This window comes from Amphiprion ocellaris, chromosome 7 (assembly GCF_022539595.1).
Source record: "Amphiprion ocellaris isolate individual 3 ecotype Okinawa chromosome 7, ASM2253959v1, whole genome shotgun sequence".
Taxonomy (NCBI): Eukaryota; Metazoa; Chordata; class Actinopteri; family Pomacentridae; genus Amphiprion; species Amphiprion ocellaris.
Genome location: NC_072772.1, coordinates 7,648,612 through 7,665,631, shown reverse-complemented (window position 1 = coordinate 7,665,631; position 17,020 = coordinate 7,648,612). Strand labels below are relative to the sequence as shown.

Here is a 17,020-nt window from a genome sequence, read left to right as displayed (position 1 = left end):
ATAAAAGAAGACATTTAGCTTTGGGGTACATTGAGCACTAGACCAAGCAACTAATCAATCATGGATCAACAGTGAAAACAATTTTGTATTATAAACCAAATTAACCTATATATTTTTGCCCTGAGATATTAGTTAACTAGACACACGCCATTCTCACATTTGCTAGTAAAGCCAAGCTTGTTTCTGCAGACTAATGTGCATTTATGAATTAGTTTTTTATGTGGATACTTTGCTATAATTTTTGTTCTCCATGGAAATGTTTCACAAATTGAAAGTAGAATGTGATGAAATTCTGGAGCACAGTTTTTCACACATCAGTAAAGGAAAATTTATAGACCTACCATATTGTTAAAATAGCTCAAAGTTCAACCATCAGTGCACAGTACACGAGATAGCATGAGAATTGCAGCTCTGTTTTTTATAAAATACACACATGCTTCTTTTCTCTAATAGCAACTGCAGGAGCCAGTGAATGTGGTCAGCTGGTCTTACTTGAAAGCATTTTAGTCAGTCCCGAGTTTTATCAGAAGTTGATTTGAATAAGTGCATCCCCGCAGCCAAACTCTATTCAGTACTGTCAGCAGTGGAAGCACAGCAGTGCCAGTTGTTTATTACTGCAATAGAAAGCTTTAGCAAGGGTTGCTTTGCTTGCTTCTGCTTGTTATCAGCAGGGAACTAAAAAAGGACAGTCACAGATCTTGGGGAACTGTGCTCTCTAACGTTGTCTGGGTAGTTTTTTGAAAGTAAAGAATGACAGAATTATGAGAAGTATTGCCGGAAAGGAGCAACATGTACAGTTTTGTCGCGGGGCCCTCCTCTTTATTTTGTGTCAACAGACTGATGAGAGTGAAAGGTTGTTTGTCTTTGTGATTGTGTCAGGCTGAAGGGAAAATGTCCTTATTGGTCTCCTTCTCCAAGCTGACAGCAGCACAGAGGTTGACCTTCCAGACAGCTTGCCCACCACAGCTGGTTGGCCATTACTCTCCTGCTGCCAACAGCAACTGCCAGTCAAGCTACAAATCACTGTTTTGACACACTATTATGATGAATATGCTTTGTAAGTGATGATGTCCGACAGTGTCGCCATAAGACTAGTAGTTTCTGTATAATGGTTGCCAAAGTTGCTTGGAGAATTACAAGCTTTGATTTGAACACATTTCCAGTTTGCTATTATGTCAACAATAACTTAGAGACATGGCAAACTCTTCCAGTCTACATTTATAGCCATAATAATTTCAGCCTAGATCTTGTTGGCATGAAGGGAATACCCTGGAGAGATTCAAATATGCCATAATCAAGCCAGCATCTCATGCCTGCTCACTATGCAGGGGAACCTTGCTTGTATTGTACAATTATTGTACTCATATAAGTATGAATGAGGCTAAGCATATTTGATTGTGTTATTCCCACCTGCTAGTATGTGTGGAGGTTGTTATTGTTTGTGATTGGTCTGTTGTTCTTGTCAGCTTCCTATCTGCTTGGTGTCTGGTCCCTCAATTTGTGGGGAAGCTCTCATCTAATAATGAGAACTGAGAACACGACTGTTGGGATGACAACCAAAGAGAGAAATAAGTATTATTTTTCTATGTTGTGTCTACAGTACTTAGAAATGTAGTGTTTGTGTCATATTGATTGAATCCTAGCATCTGTACAATCATTCTGCTGCTAATACAGTCTCTTTCACTAAACACAAAAGAAAGAAGTCATGCTACTACATGTAGATTTTAACAAGTTTAGGTAATTGTTTCCAATCCACTCAAGTGACACGAGCACTGTGTGGTTCATAAGGGCTGCATATTAACAGTTGAGCCAGATGTTCACCCACTTTCATCGTCAGTTAGGGACAAAGGTCTTTGGATGGTTTCTGTGGGAGGTTTTCGCAAAGAACAACCATTCATAGAAACTGCAGACTATTTACAGAATATTTAACCTTTCAGTCTTGTCATGTAGAGGATGTTTCTTTCCCATGTTCTTTAGGGTCACATCACAGGCGGAGACTGATTCTTTTGGTCATTTGATTTTCAAGAATCTGGATGATAGTGATGAGCAGGCTTTCATACAGGCTAACAACAGAGCTGTATTAGATTCCTCACTATATTGTTTAGCATAATACATTCTCCATGTTTACCCAGTAAGTACAGCACAGTGGTGCACTGTGTGAATCTTTGCATAGATGTCCATAAATTCATGATATATTTTGCCACAAAATTCTGTTCATCAAATTTAGCAAAAAGTGTTGATGGCCATGCTGAAACAAAAAATAATTTACTGTCCAAGAAAAACCTCATATCTACTCCATTTATCGACTTCAGTAGCTAAATGTGCCAGCAAATAGGTGTTCAGATCACATGTAGGCTTTGTTTTCATTTGCAAGTTTATTAAGTGACCTTCATCTGAAATTTATGAGGAATTTCCTTTTACTCGACTGCGTCATTTAACATTTTGCTTTTTTGCATTCCATTGTTATTTGATCTGGTTAATGGTGCTCTGTGCTGTTTGTGAAAGGCAGCCATGGATAACATTCCCATGTACCAGGTGATGTTAAGGTGAAGTCACCAACAGAAAATGAAGGTGCTCCAGATTCCAACTGTTTGAGATGCTTGCTTTTAAAAGATGATGATGACATAATGACACTGAGGTGATAACTGTCATCTTTGTCAACATTGCTGTGATGGTGTGTTTTGTGATAAGTTGCTGCGACACTCTTTCAGATTAGAAGTTTCAGACTTGACTGATGTTTTTATTTTCGTTAACTTGTACTGCGTTCCACAGGGGCGTGTTCCTTTGTTCAGACATGGAAGCATTGGTAGTCCAGAAATGTTCTACACATACCTCGTCTGTCATTTTTGGCTGATGTTGTAATGCAAGTTTCAGTATTCAACTGCAGTCTGATGTCCTACATTTTGACCAAATGCCTAATTAATTTGGATCTTTGCAATTATTTGAAAAGTTGTAAAGTGATCTTTCACATATGCTGACAGTGTTGAAATGGAGACTTTTTTAGTTTGTCACAGATTTCTGTGGTATTTAACAGATTCTTCTGTAATCACCTCATTTTGTTGAAAATTTCTCACGTGTTTTTGAACATGGTTTTCCAGTTGCGTTAGCATGGTTTGACTGTTTTGAATCAAATTCTGTGTTAGATGGTCCAAATTTGTAAAATATCTCGTTGTATATTTTACTTGACTTGATTAAAAAACAGTTTGTCCACAAACAGTGATTCAGTGGGTGTGGTTCACTGCTGTTTTGAATTGGCACTTACATAGTTCCTGCACTCTAAATTCAAAACAGGACATTTTCCATTATCCGTTAAATATGACATTTTAAAAACAGATAATCTGCTGGGACTCATCAGCAAATTAAACACTATCTCTCAAAGTCAGCACATTACTGTAAAAGACCATGTTATTGTACAGTTTCTGCTGCTACACAAAGACAAAAGAATCAATGGGAGGAAGGCACATTGCCATTATTAACCATCAGTGGGTAGATTTATAGATGCATGGCGGCTGTAGCCCATATCCCCCCTCCATCAAGACACAACATTTTGTGCAGAGCCAGTTAGCCTGATTATGTGATTGTGCTAACATTTTGCTCAATATTGGAGCTGCAAATGAGATTTTCAGAGAGGGGAGTCTAACACATTAATGGATACACACAGTGATAGCAACTGCCAGCAGCAGAGAGAGAAGTATCAATATATACATAGTAGATGACCTCATTTTCACACACGATAGCAATTTTACAGGTTGTTGTAGGCGCATGCCTATAATGGGCGTTTTGTATGTGGAGTTTTAGTGGGAGCCATTTTTAGCTCCAGTACCATTGCCTTACTATGTTGTTGTAGTGTTGTGACCCTGAATCATAGCACAGTTGTTGGGCATCAGCCAGAAACCCCCAGCACGCTGTAATCCACGCACAGTCAGTGGCAAGCAGACATTTGGACTGCTGTCTGGTGACATCAGGGTCCAGAAGTTAGCTGTTGGCTACATTAGGATGCTTCCTGTTGAACAGTTTCACAGCAATGTCAAAGTGTCAAATTCGCAAATCAGTAAGAAAACACACTTTCTAAACTACTTACAATTTATAATTCTGGACTCTGCACCAGGTAGCTCAATGTTACCTCTGCAGCCTTAAGCTACTGTCCTCTTTTTTTTGCAAACTAAAGCAGGAGTGAATAAGAGGAATATTCCCTTGTGGTAATGTCACTCCTGCATCATCAGCTGAAGTGAGGAATGTTGAATTTTCCTTCATTGCAGCTTCCTGTCGTGCTAGCAGTCCTCATGAATACTCTAGACAGTAGACACATGCTTGTTTCTTTCACTGCCCCTTTCCTGTGCAGTAGATCTCATGCGTAATGCACATTGTCTCATGTACATGTGTCTGGCTGTCTGCCTTGGAATAGTTTTGTCATTTGGGTGCAGGTCAATAGAAAAAGTAATTTGGCTTAGTTTGCACCTTTTGTTTAATGATCTGGCAAAGATTTAGTCAGGCTAGTCCCAGTGGACTAAGAGGCTTATTGTAATGGGTACCTGCTTTGATAAAGTCTTTTTGAAGACCACGACGCAGTGTGAAAAAAAAAAAGACTTGATCACATAATTGTTGGCTGCATCACATTGTATTGCCATTTATTATACCTTGTATCAATACTCAGTTGCTGATAATAAAACGCTAACACTGATAATTTTTTTTATTGACACAAACGGTCATAGGTACTTCATTGTGTCATCAGCCCAGCCAGCTAGCTCTTAAGGCGATATCATAATGGGAAGATAGGGTCAGGGGAATTTGACAAGAGCACAGCCGTTACTCGAGCTCGCTTGGCTGTGTCCTGTTTTTCTTTTCTGTTGGCAACCTGGGAGGAGAAGTACGTTGCTCGGAGAATGTGGGTCAGCTCTTGTATCTACATGGAGGGAGGCATTTGCTGCAAGATCAGACCAGTGCACTCAGGTCAGACTGGTGGCATGACAGATTGTGAAAGTAGATAGTAAGAGGGCATATAAAAAAAATGAAAGGGGTGTTAGTAAAGGAAGTATCTTATTTATTGCTTTACACTTTCTTTGATTTGCTGTATAGTGCTGTCAAAGCTTTGCTATAGGAATCACATTTTTTTTCTTGAAGACAATACAACTCTGTTGTTTTGTACTTCTGTCTTTTCCTCTGTCGTTGATGGTGTCTCATTTATTTTATCGTTGTGTAAACTGGTGCAAACATTGGTGCAGTTCTCCTCTGGGCTATAAACATTTTCATCCCCACCCACTCTTCATGTTATCGGTCATGCATACCTAATGTTGACTTTCCCTTTCTCTCTCCCCTCTCTCTAGATGCAGTGTAGACTTGGCTGGTGACTGGTCTGCAGGCTCTCCACTTCTGTTGTCCCTGGAGTCAGCCAGTTGGGGGGCAGATTCCTGCATTCCCCTCCTCTCAGTCTGAGTCTTTGTCTGGACAGAACCAACTACCTGCCATTGGAGTACACAACTCGTCCTCGCCCGTGTTGCTCGGATCAGCACAGCTCATCTCCTGACTGAGGAGAGCGCAGCAGCTGCACAAGATTCACCTTTTACCAACAGATCCCTCCCGGCTCCGCCCACACTGCCCCATCACCATGGTGCTGTCACAACGGCAACGAGATGAACTGTAAGTTGTCAAGAAACTTTTTATAGCATATGGCTGTGATATGAAGATGTCAGATTCAAAACTAATGGATTTATTCACAATAGTTTGCTTGTTGCTGTTGTCTCAAGAGGTGGGACATGTTTCATACACCCCCACAACTGCATAGTGCAACCATTTTCTTCTGATACTTTCTGAGAGTGCACCTTTGAAAGAATTAACACATTTAGGTGCCTTTCTTAAAGGCAAGGGGTTTTCCCAAGTGGTGAAGAGCAATATTCAACTTACAGCTGCAGTTAACAATTAATGCTATTATCTATTGATAGGCCCATCGTTTTTCTTGATTAATTGTTCTGTCCCTAAAATATCAGAAAAACCGTGTCCTAAAATCTAAGATAGCATCATCAAACTGCTTATTTTAGATAACTAATCCTTGAACATCCAATGTTATTAAATTATCTGTCACTTTAGGACAAGAAAAACTGGCACATCATCAGGAATGTTTGCTTGGAAAGTAACTTAATCAAAGAGTTGATTACCAATATCAATTTATGTTCTTTGGTTCTATTAATCATTGCAATTCTAATTAGATTGTCTATTTTGTTTAAGTTGTGGTATTTGTTCTATATCAGACATGATATTATGAAAACATAGGTTAAAGTAAGTCAGCAGTAAGAGTAGTCATTTGTTTCTGAGTTAGTGGACGTTATAGTTGGTCGGTTGGTGTGTTTTACCCTGATAGCGCCAGGGCTCCCCAAGAATAGTATGTTATAAGCAACTCAGTGCATCTCTGCATCTTAAAGTCAGTAGATATTCACTTTTATTCTGCTGTTTGCTGGCATTTTTGTTGACAGGCTGTGGCAGCCCATGATTTTCATCTAATCAGATGTTAGGCCAAGCACATGGAATCGCTGTAGTGTTGATCTGAATCTCATGTTTCTTGAAGCTTCTCAGTGACATGAGAGAGCCTGATGAAAGTACTAATGTGAGCTGGCTTCAGTAAGCTCTGCTTGTACACCTGTGCCTAAGCAAACTACTGTTATTTTAAAACTGTTCAAAGCCTATAAAGCAAGAAGAACTGCTACAGTTGTCCCTTTAGTGTGATGGTAGACAACTTGCTTCTGCCGAAAGATGAGTATTGACGACAGGGTTCAGTTTAAACGGGGAGATTTGGTAACTTTATTTTCCTTGGTACCCCTCAAGATGAATCAATGACTGGTTAAAGGTTCCTGAGCTCCCCCAAGGCCTACAGCACAAATGTATTGATCTTCCACCTACACTACCTACCCCTTAAAATGTTTAGCCTTCACAATTTGCCCTGTGTGACCTTAGGAGAAGCTTAGAGTGCAACCTTTGGCCCCGCATTACACACAAAGGAAAAGCAGGGATCCAGAATGTTCATGCATTTGCTCTGTGCATGCAGTCAGTGCTTGTAGTGATTGGATAGGGAAACCATGTGCCCAACATGTCTGAAAGCTGGCACATGCAGAGAAGTGGCACACAGACAAAGAAATTCTGCACATCTGCTGTGTAGTATATACCAAGCATGTGAGAAGGATGAATATAGAGGAAGACTCAGTTTGGCTCTGCTTAGTTTGTGGGATTGGTAATTAACCCCGGAGGCAGGGGATATAAAGTTAAGGCATCTTAATGTGAGATACAAGGTTACACGAAGGAGATTGGATGAACTTGCTGAGCTTTGCTCCTTAAAAATCCCCCTCCACATGGGAAGCATGTTAAAACCACAGAAGACTATGGTAAAGATATTTGCCTGTCTTGAGGTGGTCTTGACGATCATTTTCATCCCTGTCTTGCACTGTCATTGAGAAATGCATCAACGTTCACATGACAAGGCTCTCAGCATTCCTAACAATGTTTCAGTGTTTTTCTGTGATTGGTGCTGTGGGAGGGGTCTGTTGGTATGGAGAGGTCTATTGGAATGCTAATCTTTCATGCTATTTGCTATTCAGAGGAAGCTGCCAGGACCCCCCATCTACTGCCCCCCAGCCCTCTTTTTTCCTCTGTTGCACAAGTCTGCCCCTAAAGCTTACTGGAAACTGGTTTGGGACCACTTGAGTCACATTCAAGCATCTGTTGCATTCCACCAGTTGGAGATGTCACTTGGCTCAGTTGGCGCTCTCATTGATGCGGCCATAAACTGCCCCGAAGATCTCATTTCCTCACTCAGTCTCATTTTTGGAAGCCTGCTTGGAAACCCAGTGTCCCATTTTGAATCAGGCAGAGGGGGTAATGGGAACAGTGACCGGATGGCTGTCTGCTATTCACACTAATTTTTCATTGGGCCCCTTCCTTTCTTTGTCATGGCCTTGTTTAGCATCAGGCAGCAAACAAATAGATTTTGTTCACATTGCATTCGGCTGTCCTATCTTCAATGTTTTTTGTTTTTTTTAGCTTGAAGTGTCTGGAGCAGTCAGTTATTCAACAACACAGAACATGGCAAACCACTGGAAATTGTTAGTACTAGTTATTCTTAGCATGCAATAATGTGAGCTCATTTTAAATTACATAATTTGTTCATTCATTTACACATGTGAAATAAATATAGGATATAGTGAACTGATTCATGTCTCATACAAAATCAGACAAATCCATATGGTAACCCAACATTACATGTCTAACAATTGAAACACCCAATGGTTAAACCTTGGCCTCGTATGCAGCTGTCTTTTACAGATTTCTGAAATGGTGAAGAATATGTTCCCAGGACTCTGTTGAATTTGACTGTGTTCATGTGGTTGAAACAACCACCAAAACTCATGCCAATGGATATTGTGACTGCCAGTGGAAATAAAGAAATGAAAAGTCAAATCCTTTGTATTGAACAACCAAATCCGATTTTGACTGACAAAATTCTTAGTCTGGTAAATCCCTGCTAGAAAAGCAGTATAGCAGTTTTCTTACCCCAGTGTGGTACAGCATATCCTAAAAAGAGAAATAATCTTTGTCTCCACTTTGTCAGCACCACAGTCAGATGCTGTGATTGCGCAGCATCTTCATAACAACTCTGTTTGTGCCTATTTTAGCCAATGAAAAGCACATTTGTGTTTCTTTCAAGGGTCAGGGGACTTATCCCTGGCAGCATGTAGTAAAAATAGACACAGAACACAATCTATCTGCTCCCCTGAAAGGCCTGGAGGCCTCCTTCGTGTCTTGGGCAACAAGATAGTTCATGTGATTTTTGTTCTTTTTGTATCATCCCTTGGCTGTGAATGTGGTTTGACGTAACAGATGAACTGCCATTCAAAGATATGGAGGTGACTTAAACGAGTGCCGTAGGCAGTGAAAGCTCTCGTATAAGGAGTTTACTGTGGCAAAGAACATCTGCTCACATCACTGGTTGTTATTTTGTCATTCTCAGAGTGCCAGAAACAAAATCATGTTTACCTGCCCAGATATGAGTCTTCTAATACCTCTGTGTTCATACAAATGTGAATTATGTAATGTATCAGTGATTCAAATAGGTATTTTTTAAAAATTCGATAAGAGTTATGAGAAACAATGGATTAGGTGATGCTAGCGTCATAAAGAGACAAAACAAAAAGCAGTTGCTTGTGATGCACAGAGAGACTAATGATGTTCTACAAAAAACAATGGATTTTGCACCCACAGTGAAAGCATGCTGCTTTGTAGTATAGAAAGTACTACACCTTCTGTGAAACAGAACTTTTAAAAAAAGGCGCTATTTTTAGTGTTACGTGGTTAGAAACATCAGCATGCATCAACTGCACACTAGTTCTTCAGGTCAGACTTTCATTAACTTTAGCTTTTTTTTGTTACGCTTTGCCCATCCCAGAAAAAGGATGCTATAAGTCAAATATAGCTATACCAGCAAAAATTCATATGGATATTGATTCAATGTCTTTTCAATCAGTATAGGTTTGCACTTGCTGACTTTAAATTGTTATAGTATTGTCAGATTTAAGTGTCAGTGGCCAGATTTGTGGATTAAAGGCCAAAGCTTGTACCTTTTTCATTAACTGAACTGATTACATTCATTCTGCCCAAATTGGATCCATAGATGCAATATTTCAAATAGCTGTCATGTATCTGTGCTAGTACTTCGGTGCTGGAGTATGACAGGTGTCGCCTGAGTGGAGGGAGGGAAGGTTGCATACAGGCATTTGTTGCTGGCATAGGGACAATTTCTGTTCAATGGTCTGTTCCCAAGCCCCTCTCTTGGTGCTCAGTGTACTGAAAACGGCTGGGTATATCTGCAGGGGGTCTATCAGCAATGTGGATCTGATTTTTGCCCCGGGATTGACACACAGATGGGCTGGCATGGTAACAGTCCGTGTTTTCTCGACCATCATGCCATATCAATCAGTAACTGCCCCCCACATAAAATTACGGAAGAGGGCCAGTCTACCGGATGTAGAGAACTGAAAATGCTGCACATTTGAGTTTTCAGTGGTTATTTGACTTTGTATTGTGTGTGTTCTTTTTCATTATTGTGTGTGTTGGATAATGCATGTGTATTCATTGTAGAGTAGCAGCTTGTAGTTGATTAATTTACTAATTAGTGGATAAAATCAGTAACTACTTGAATAATCAGTTCAATGCTGGTCAGTTTTCTGTAAAAATGTTCATAACGCTGAAAATGTGATGCTTTTCTTTGTTCTGCATAAAGGGAAACAGAATATCTTTAGGCTTTGGACTGTTGACTGAATAAAATAAGCTGCACCCTAATTCTATATAACCCCTCATCATGTTATTGCACGTTTCACTGCAATGTAAAGAATCCAGTACAACAAATGAACCATTCTTGTTTATAGCTCTTTTTACACTAGCATTAATACAATTACAGATATTTTAAAAAACTATTTATACCACAGTAGAAATTGCTGAACAAAAAAACAAAAAAATTTTCCATGTGTAATTGGAAGCTTCTTCTTCTACATCTCCTTTTACTCTCCTTGTCATCCTTTGTTTATCCAAGGTTGAATTATACACAGCCTCATGGGATTAAGGAAAGTACATTTGACTCTGGCTTCAGCTCAGTAACAAAGCTCCATCATCACCATGTGACAGAAAATGTGCACACGCCACACACCCACTATAGAAAACCTATGGCTTTGTTGTGTATTTTGGTGTAGAATTGGTTGCAAGTTTTTCAGGCCTGCTTTTGATCTTAAACTTTTCCTGTACACACTCACACACTGTTCATAATGAAAAAAAGTCAATGCTGTATTAAGTCTCCATTTAGTGAACAGACATTGCTGGTTGGACCTTTTCTTTTCTGTGAATCCCAGTGAGAGGGAGTTTAGCCTTTGAAGTTTCCTCCTGGCTTAAGGCTTGATCCCCACTGCAGTGCTCTTAACCTATATGAAAGCGAACTGCCTTTTTTCAATACTACATACCTGTTTTAGAATGACGCTAACTGCATTATGATAATCACCCTTCTAAGAGGCTTTGTGATTAAAAAAAAAGAGTTGGAAATCAAGTGAAGGGCATTTCTATTCTTTTTTTCCCCTTCTAAATTGATGTAATGGATTAATTGTCTGGTTAATCTGGGTGGTGATTGCCTTCAGGTGGCATGCTTCATGTTTCAGTAGCCAAGGCCCGGAGCTCCTCTTCATCAGTCAAGCAAGAGAAATAGTAGATCAGTTACAGTTTTCACAGAGATCCAGCTGTGACCGGGCAGTTATGCAATCCTGTCATATGATTTTTGTTTCTGTTGACAAGTTGTCCATGAGAAGATAGTAGCTACCGTTAGGTACTTGACTAATTTAGCTCTGTACCAGCCTACCTTTCTGTATGCAACTTCTGTTTTGCCGAATATGCCTTTTGTTGTTTTCACATAGTAAACCTTTCAACAGGAGTTGCAGTTTATTTTCTGCAAAAATTAGTGACATGTCCATCCTGGACATGTGAGCTAAGGCTGGATGTACCAGGTAGGAATATTCATCCTACTGTTGTTTGATGGGGTAGTAGTACTACATCTTGTGGTTCCGTCACTTGTCATGCTTGAAAAAATTCTGTCCTTGCTCGATTTTCAGATATTTCCATCAAGTCCAAACAAATGTCTCCTTCAGGTCTAGAATTTGAGAAATAAACAAGTGACATTTGTGCATTGCCCATGTTCTTACATGAACCTAAAAAGTAAAGAATTTGGAAAATATTTGGGTAAAGTTAATTTTGTGCAATAGAACATGAAGATGGCCCCACACCACAAATCACACCAAGTTAGCACAGGCTTCACTTTAAAATGAGGAAAAAATAGATGTGAAATCAGAAGCTTTATGTCTTTTTACGACATTATTCTTGAGCAGTACTTAGCTGTACTACTGTGTATTGCAAGTGGCTATGCTGCTTGAATATGAGAATTCAGCAGAGACCCTGGTTGCATCACCACACAGTACTGGCCTCTCGTCCTCTAATGTTTGCACAATGGTTATCATCCCACAGACCAACTGTTGGCACAACCTCTGTCACCTTTTTGGAGCACAGTCAGCCTGCCAGAAAATCTTAAGCTCTGCTGAGCTGCACTAAGTGGTGGTCATACAGTTGTTGTCAAACAGTGCGTGGCTGAGAGTTGTACAGTCTGCTTAAAGAAAAAACATAGAATGCGATATGTGCTTGTGAAGTAATCCATAAAAAGGTGAATTTTATATGCACTAAGGTTTTTTTCAAAGAGAACCAGTATCTATTAAACATTTATCAGCAGTCTTGAAAAACGAAACAGGCTCATATGTAGTCTGGTTTAGAAATGTTCCTTAACGTTTGTGCCTGTAGACTGATATATGGCAGGGGGGAAATGGCCTGGCAAGGCAACTTGTGGCTGATGGGAGTGCTATATGCATAATGTGTTGTTAGTTAAATGTATCGTAATCTGTGGCTTGACAAGAGAGTGCTTGTTGCCTGATTAATTTTTGTGCTCTGCTAGTCAATAAATCTGCAATAATTGGGTATTTAAATGCATGAAATGGACAACCACACATTAATCTAAAATACTGGAAACAATAATTGGTTACAGTCCTCTTTGTATAGGGCTGGTGTGAGTATTCATCACCAAGTTCATACTGACTAAAAACTCTAATGTATTGGTTTCTTTTGGAGGTTAAGGAGGGGGCTTAGTATCTTTACAAGGAATTCTTTTGTTGCCACAGCTTGGAGTTTGTTAGGGTCCGAGCACCATGTAGTGGTGCGAGGAACCTATTGGAATGCAAGGAATTATTATTATTATTGGCAGTGAATTTCCTACTGCAGATATGTTATTAGGGCTGAGTGATATAGCTGATAAACACTTTACACATCAGTCTACAGTTATGGATCATTTTTGATAACCTATTTGTATTTTAGACCAAGAGAAAAAAACCTTTAAGCTGTTTATCAAGGTATACAGATCATAAATTTAATGTCAACACAACAATGGAGAACCCATATTTAAATACATTTACACACATAAGTAAAAACCAATAATAATAAATTAATGATCTCACCTAAATACACATTAAATAAAGACTGCAAGTAAGACCTGGGGGTACATGGAGTGCAATCCGTTAAGGTTCCTAATGGCTGACCTGGATCAGGTGTCACCGGACAGAGATCCGTACGGGCCTCCACACACCCCAACGTAAAGTCTGTCAGCCCTCACAGCACGCCACTGGGACTGCATCACTTAGGTGAAGGTGGTGGGGTCAAGCGGTCATGGTGTTTTTTTGACCATGAAGCCCGTCCTGCTTTGGCAACCACCAGTGCCCACCAGAGGAAGTTTGTGGGTGCAGATGGAGGCAACAAGAAGTGCAGGCAGCTGCAAAGTAGCAGGCCTCGGGGGACTTGCATGTAAACCAACACGGAGAGCGACGGAGGGCCACACGCTCCATTATCAGAGTATGATGGACTAGTTATGAGCCAGCGAGGGAACACACTTTGTCCTCACAGCAGAACTTTGCCTCTTTGTTTAGTGCTTTCATAGCAGTTTGGATCTGATGCATTTAAATAAAACTCTCAAACATTCTCTCAAACTGTTTTCTTATTCTGTTAATGGAATGTCTATTGCCAGTACATGTCACTATCACCGTATCACTCAGGACTATAATGTATGATTCATTTAACCATCCACTTCAAGTTGTACCGCTAAAATGTTTCAATAGTCATGCTACAAGTATTGAACAACAGTTGAAAATGTTGGATAATCCAATAATCCAATGACCATTGAAACAGAACGGCCCAGCCATGACTGTGTGTACAGGTATCCAAGTTTTGAAACATTTGAGATGTGCTGGATGTATTTTTCAGTACAATCTTCAGCTTGGTCAGTACACACAGTAAGACTTTCATCATATGTGTAGAATGTGGTGAAGTTAGTCAATAGGTGGAGGCTGTGTTACTGAGTGCTGCTACCTTGTAAAATTATGTGTAGGATCATGGAGGAAATGATGTCACTGTCACGTACATGCTGGATGGCTGACTCACCCCTCTTCTCAGAAGGATGAAGTCATGCATCTCTCCCACATTCAGTCCCTGTCTGTTTCACAGCCTTTTCTGCTCGCTCCATTAAGGGGTTATGGTACATGAGAGAGCAGTGTTGTACCACAGGTCTGACGGATCACAGCACTGATATAACCCACGTGAGACTCACATAGCCTGCACTTGATGACACAGATTATTAGCGCTTTCAAACAGACATTGCTGGTGGAGTTGTTGAATAGTTCGGGGGTGATCAGTGGTGTGTTGTCCTCAAAGAGAAAGCCTTTTGATTTCACTGAAGCAGAGAAAGTGTCAGGATACTATACAGGGTTTTGGGCCATCTATTGTTCTTTTTCTCCTCTTCTATCTGTCCTCTTCATCCACGTACTGGCCCTGCCCTCTTTCTCACTATCTCCCCACCACGTCATCTAGCTGTGGGCTGCTAGTAACCATAGAAACCAGCCCGTTTGCTCTCCTTCTGTCGACATTAGTATACATTAGTTCCTCTTTTTCCCCGATTTTCCTCCTTTTTCCTTGCAGTCATTGGGGACTGCATACTGAAAACTGGGCATTGGTGTTTGTTTTGTTTGTTTGGCAAATCCAGGGTGAAGTGGGAGTTGGGGGAGTGGTGGGTCTTCTGTGTTGATGTCTGATTTCAGCACTGTGGCTCTATTATTGTCCACTGCTTTGCAACAATATGTGCATTTATAAATATTAACGCCATTTTGTTGCCTTTTTTGCTGCATTGCTTTGCTGGTTCATGCAAAAACCATTAGTGTGAGGGTTCTGTTGTTTTTATATGATGTAAAAACACTTTGAATATGATCCAGCATTATCACCCTTTGGAGCCACAGAGATAAACCTCTCCATCATGTGGTTTACGTATATTATGATGATGATAAAACTGACATCAAGAATGACTTTTGTGACTTGTAGCTGGTATTGGGAGTCAGCTTGTATTCTTCCTGATATTCTGTACTGATGTTCTCTTTTTGTTTGGTAGTGGAAACACACACACCACATCAAAGCTTCCTTTGTACCTCGGCTTCCCTCACCTGCTCATATACTTTCTCAGACATGCTGGTACACCTCGGCCCTCCTTGCTAGTTTTCGAGACTTGCAGCAGGTTGTCAGAAGAGTATATAACCTCCTGCTAACCTTGAGCTGTAATAAGGTCTGCTCCTGTTGTCATGGGGATTCAGGTGGGCAGAGGGAGAAGGGAGTTTCAGTGCTCAACACTGACCGAGAGGGCGCAGGGGGCACAGGCTGGGCTGACAGATTGTACCCCCCACCCCCTTCATATTGGCACCTCAAAGCACTGCTTGCCTGACAGCTTGTCTGGCGTCTCCTGGCATTAATGGTGTGCACAAACACTAGAGGGCCAAGAAAATATTGTATTAATGTTTGAGGAAAAGGACATTTTTACCAGGTACTTGTGAATTAATTCTATTTGCGTTCTCTAAGTAATTATTCTGCCTTTGTAATTCAGTTTTTCCATTAATTCTAGCATTTACTAGACCACAGGTTTTTTCTAGGAAGACACACAGTGTAGTCTTTGAAACTTTCTGGGATGCTCACAGAAGAGATATAGAACAGAATGACAAAAATCAAAGCAGCAGAGGCCACATTATAGGTCAAACTCTGTAGCCTGCAAAACATACCACAGTTTCCATAAATCAGGCCATACTCATTCAAGTTGTGGAGTTTCGCTTTAAGAGATATTTGAAATTATCATTTCTATTTAATACAGTCTAAGTAGAATTTGGCTCCTGACAACATGCAGGACATACATGTAAATGTTGAGGTCCAGCTTTGGAGCTTTAGTGTGTCGAAGATTAGCTAAACCATGCACAAACTGAATGTTAAAACGTGAAATTTCTCTGTAAATTAAATTAGCATTAATAGATAGTGCCTTTGTTATTCCTGACTATTTGCCTGCTGCAACCCAATTACTGTATGTTCATTATGAAAGGCTATATTGCAGTGATGATGCAAATAGACTTAGCCAATACAGTTTAATAGATGATTATGACGGTGTAGACATTGCAGGTATAGGATGGCATGTCTGTAATCAATATCACAAAAAAAGAGTATTTTACCAATATCCATGTGTCAGAAGGCTGCAAACATACGCTGAGTTTTAGCTTTATTAGACCTGAAAAATTCAGTGCAATGCAGTAAAACATCCCCAGTAGTAACTATCTTTGAAATGCTTGTAATGTTCAGTTTTGAACATCATGAAAGGAGACTTTTTTTTTTTTTTTTTTTTTTTATAATACGTTTATTTACTAGGGACAGAACAAGAAGCATTGCTACAATAACCGATACCATGTTCATAGGTCAATAGCTAACAGCTAATTCGCTGATATAGAAAAACACTTGTGTTAGTTTGTGTTAGACTGAACTGGGGTATCTGATGAAAATGGTATTATACAATATTTAATAAGAATGTAATAAATTTGATTTTTGTAAAACAATAATTTTGTAATGTAATAATTTTGTTTGACTGAAAGTTGACATTTGATTATGTTTAATTATGCCCAGTCTTAAAGTCTTGCTTCACTCTACTGACAATAGTAGAGTTACTCGAGTTCATGAACTGTATTCGCACTAAGTAGAACATCTTCGTGGGAAAAAAAGTACTAGAATAAATAATTCACTTTTCTGCAACCTCATGAGAACTTAATTAGACAGAGAATAAAAGCCTGAACTGTTGAGACTAATGGACTTGAACCTCATTAATAACTCCTGGTAAATTGAACTGCTGCTGAGACTGCAGTCATAAACCAGACTTTTATATATGTATGTATGTATGTGAATGTGTGTGGTGACTGTGTGTGCAATAGAGATTTGTGGGTTTCCCTAATAGCAGCTCAGGAGACAAAAATGGGAAGAGTGAAGGTAGCTTCCTCTCTCCTCGCTTTCAGCCCTGCCTGTCTAGTCTATTGTCTGTCCTATCTGGCCATCTCTCTTCACA

At 39.9% G+C, this 17,020-nt stretch overlaps 1 protein-coding gene across 3 annotated transcripts in view; it reads left to right on the top strand.

Annotated features, from left to right (window-relative positions):
• The window catches only part of LOC111572996 (lissencephaly-1 homolog), a 39,131-nt gene that overhangs the window by 2,087 nt on the left and 20,024 nt on the right, over positions 1 to 17,020 (top strand). For all 3 annotated transcript variants that reach the window (XM_023276902.3, XM_035951295.2, XM_055011981.1), the window contains exon 2: positions 5,325 to 5,637. In XM_023276902.3, the coding sequence (XP_023132670.1) occupies positions 5,606 to 5,637 (32 nt within the window). In that variant the 5' untranslated portion in view covers positions 5,325 to 5,605. The remainder of the gene's footprint in view (positions 1 to 5,324; positions 5,638 to 17,020) is intronic.